The sequence below is a fragment of the Vicia villosa genome, unplaced genomic scaffold, assembly GCF_029867415.1.
Source record: "Vicia villosa cultivar HV-30 ecotype Madison, WI unplaced genomic scaffold, Vvil1.0 ctg.004337F_1_1, whole genome shotgun sequence".
Classification (NCBI taxonomy): Eukaryota; Viridiplantae; Streptophyta; class Magnoliopsida; order Fabales; family Fabaceae; genus Vicia; species Vicia villosa.
Genome location: NW_026706414.1, coordinates 95,143 through 99,434, shown reverse-complemented (window position 1 = coordinate 99,434; position 4,292 = coordinate 95,143). Strand labels below are relative to the sequence as shown.

General features: G+C 36.7%; 1 protein-coding gene across 1 annotated transcript; it reads right to left on the bottom strand.

Moving 5' to 3' along the window:
* Window positions 1-1,039: 1,039 nt before the first annotated feature.
* On the bottom strand, window positions 1,040-1,624 carry LOC131641973 (secreted RxLR effector protein 161-like). The gene has a single exon (XM_058912258.1). The coding sequence runs from the start codon at window positions 1,622-1,624 to the stop codon at window positions 1,040-1,042; it is 585 nt and encodes a 194-aa protein (XP_058768241.1).
* Window positions 1,625-4,292: the final 2,668 nt, after the last annotated feature.

Here is a 4,292-nt window from a genome sequence, read left to right as displayed (position 1 = left end):
CATCTTTAGACGATGGATAAAAAAGTTGTCGCCTTCAAAATTTGACATGAGCTTATCCAAATCTTTCTTTAAATAAAAATTAAAAATGGACTTTTATCATTTTCCATAAAAGTGGTAAGACTCTTATATTAGCCAAATCTAATTATTTTTGGGAGGTTCATATATTAGTTTTTTTTTTTTTTCAAATCCAATTGATAAACAATTTTTAGTGACATAGTAATTATAAGTAATTGTATTTTTTTAACTGTATTGTTAAGTGATGTAGAATTAATTTAAATGAAATATGAATGGGTTCTGATCATTGCTTTCCATCTATACATTAAATAAATACTTGTTTAATGTCAAATGTATTAAAGTATTGATAACGAGAGAACAAAAGAGGGTAAGTTATCCAGCATGATGAAGTTTCAAACATGACGTGTGAGTATGGGCTGGCTATAAATCCAGTTTATCCAAATATCATACATAATTGAAATTTTATATTTATTTTATGTTAGAGGGGAGTTATAGAGGTGGTTACATCAGGTCTACTTTCTGCCAAAAATTGATGTTTACATTGTTCGAACATTGCTTTCAAAATTTCAATCAAACCAAATTTCGATTTGTCACCAGATGTAATATGTAAGATTGTTTCCTTCTTTAATTGGTACTTCTGAAAGACTTGTTGTCACCAGATGTAGGATATGTCTGGTTTGTGTTTTATACTTTAAAGACTTATAGTAACTCAATAATAATGGTTTGATCATTTAAAGAAGTTTGACAGTGTAGAATATTTTACATCCACAGAATTGAAGGTAACAGATCAAACTACTCTCTTTTGTATTGACTTGCAAAAGTTTGTTGCAAAGTTAAGTTACAGTTACAAAGAAGGTCTTTATATAGAGACCAGGAAAACATAACATAAACAGACATAAAGAAACATAACATTTAATAGTTAACTATTTCCGATGAGAATAAGTCTTTTTGGCTACCCTAGGGAAATTTGTCTTTTGGCTTTCCAAGACCGCATTTAATTTATCCAACAAAACTCCCCCATAAATTAAATGCCCCTTCGATCCATTAATCCCAGCATCATCTTGCCTCTGTCGAATAGCTCTTTCGACAATGGTTTTGTAAAAATATCTGTAGCTTGATCCTTGCTTGCCACATGCTTCAGTTCGACGCTTCCATTTTTCACATGTTCTCGAATGAAATGGAAACGTACATCGATGTGTTTACTTCTTTCATGATTCACTGGATTCTTCGCCAATTCAATTGCCGATTTGTTGTCGACTTGCACTATCGTTGCATTTTCCTGCTGCTGCTCTAATTCGCACAACAGTCTTCTAAGCCATATAGCATGGCATACACACCAGGACGCAGCCACGTATTCTGCTTCGCATGTCGACAGTGTCACAATTGGTTGCTTCCTTGAGAGCCAGGTGAAGGCAGTATTTCCCATAAAAAATACATATTCTGATGTACTCTTTCGATCGTCTATGTCTCCACACCAATCGCTGTCGGAGTAACCTGTTAGCTTGTAATCTTCTGCTTTTAAGTAGAACATTCCAAGTGACACAGTTCCTTGGATGTAACGAAGAATTCTCTTCAAAGCTTTCAAGTGTGTGTGAGCTGGTTCTTCCATAAATTGACTCAAGATTCTGACACTTAGGGAAAGATCTGGTCTAGTGCATGTGAGATATCGAAGACTTCCGACCAAGCTTCGAAATTTGTTTGCTTCGACACGTTCCCCCCATCAAATTTTGAAAGCTTGACTCCTGGCTCCATTGGTGTTGAGATTAGATTGCAACCTTCCATTTTGAACCTCTTCAGAATATCCTTTGCATATTTTTCTTGGGAGACAAAAATTCCAGTTTCTTCTTGTCGAACTTCCAAACAAGGGAAGAAACTCATCCGACCTAAGTCTGTCATCTCAAATTCTCGTGTCATTTGACCTTTGAATTCTTCGATCATTTGATCATTGTTGCTCAGGAAAATCAAGTCGTCGACATAGAGGGCAACAAGCAGTATATTTCCTTTATTCTTCTTTACATATAGGGCATGTTCATAGGAACATTGCTGTAAACCATTCTTCTTGAGGTAAGTATCAATGCGTGTATTCCATGCTCGAGGTGCTTGCTTTAATCCATAAAGTGCTTTCTTAAGTCTTAGCACTTTTCCTTCGCTTTCGTCTTTCATGTATCCCGGAGGTTGTTCGACATAGACTTCTTCTTCGAGCACACCATTCAAAAATGCTGATTTGACATCCATTTGAAATATTGGCCATTTAAACTGAGCAACTTGAGAAATGAGTTGTCGAATTGTCTCCATTCTTGCAACTGGTGCAAATACTTCGTCATAATCAATTCCTTCCTTCTTCTTGTATCCTTTTGCCACAAGTCACGCCTTGTACCTTTCAACTTTGCCTTGTGCATTCATCTTTTTCTTGAACACCCACTTCACACTAATGGTTCGACTTCCTTTTGGTAACTCTGCTAGTTCCCAAGTTTTGTTATGTTCGATAGCTTTAATCTCTTCGTTCATGGCATTCTTCCACTTCTCATCTCTCCATGCTTCTTCGAAACTAATGTTTTCAGAATCTTCTACAGACACACAAGATGTACTTCTTCTGTATTATCATATAACTCTTACAAACTTCTCATTCTGGGCTGTGAGGGTTCATCTTCATTGTCAGAGTCTTCAAACCTTGGCGACTGATTCTGGGTTGTTGGTATACTAACTGAGGGTTCTTCAGTTTCGACTATATCTTCTGTCGAATTGTTCCAGTCCCACCTACTTGCTTCATTCACTCGAACATCTCTACTTACTATCACCTTTTTGTTTATGGGGTCGAATAACCTGTATCCTTTTGTTTTCTCATCATACCCAATTAGTATATACTTCTGACTCTTATCTTCAAGCTTCGTTCTTTGTTGATCTGGTACATGTGCATAAGCAACACTACCAAATACTTTAAAATGAGATACAGTCGGCTTCTGTCCACTCCATGCTTATTGCGGTGTTCGATCTCCCAACTTCGAATGTGGACATCTATTTTGAACATAGATTGAACATTGCACGGCTTCTTCCCAAAATTCCTTCGACATGTTCTTACTTTTGAGCATTGAACGTACCATGTCAAGGACTGTTCGATTTTTCCTTTCAGCAACCCCATTTTGTTGAGGTGAATATGTTGCAGTTAGAAATCTCCTTATGCCTTGCTCCTCGCAATACTTCATGAAAACTGTCGAAGTATATTCTCCTCCTCTGTCAGAACGAAGGGCTTTGATGTGTCGATCAGTTGATTTTTCAACCATTGCCTTAAACTTCTTGAATGCTTCGAATGCTTCTGACTTTTCTTTCAGGAAGTAGACCCAAGTCTTTCTTGAAAAATCATCGATGAAGGAAATGAAATACTTCTTACCACTGAAAGATTCTGGAGTGATTGGTCCATAGATATTAGTGTGAATTAAATCAAGGATGTGCTTAGCTTGATATTCTGCTTTCTTTTAAAAAAAAGTTCTCGTCTGCTTGCCAAGAACACAATCTTCACAAAATTTTCCTTCAAACTCTATGTTAGGCAATCCATGTACCATGTTTCTTCCCGCTAATCTTTTTAACCCAGTATGATGTAAATGACCAAAACGTAGATTCCATATAGTTACTTGGTCTTCAGTATCAACTTTCAAACATTTTTCTCGCACGCTTCTCAAATTCAGCTTGTACATTCGATTTCTTCCCATCTCGACTTGAGCAATTTGGTGCCCTGATTTATCCTTCAAATGCAGTATTTGATCCTTCATAAATATCAAATATCCCTTCTCCGTGAGTTGCCCCAGACTTAAAATATTTGCCTTTAGATCTGGTACATAATAAACATCTTGTATTTTCCCAAGTACGTTGTCTTTCTGCAAATAACAAATTGTTCCTTTGCCTTCGACCTTTACTTTCGACGCATCTCCAAAAGATACATGACCATCTTCAATTTTCCTTATTTCTTTAAATAGATGTTTGTGACCACACATATGATTACTTGCTCCTGAGTCAAGATACCATATAGTGTCATTTTCTGTGTTTGTCTCCTTTTGGGTCATTAACAGGAATCCTTTGTTTGATTTTGTTTCTAGAGCGAAGTTTGTTGTCTCTTCGACTTTCCTCCTGAATCGACAATCTTTTGCAAGGTGTCCCACTTTTCCACAATTGTAGCAACTTTATGAGTTGCAATCCTTTGCATAGTGTCCATGTTTATTGCATTTGTAGCATTTGATGTTGGAGTAGTTCGACTTGCCACCTCTGTGATCACGTCCTCGACC

What these genes read in the sequence shown, in the direction of transcription:
- LOC131641973 (XM_058912258.1), bottom strand. Translation starts at nt 1,624, where the DNA reads ATGGAAGAACCAGCTCACACACACTTGAAAGCTTTGAAGAGAATTCTT.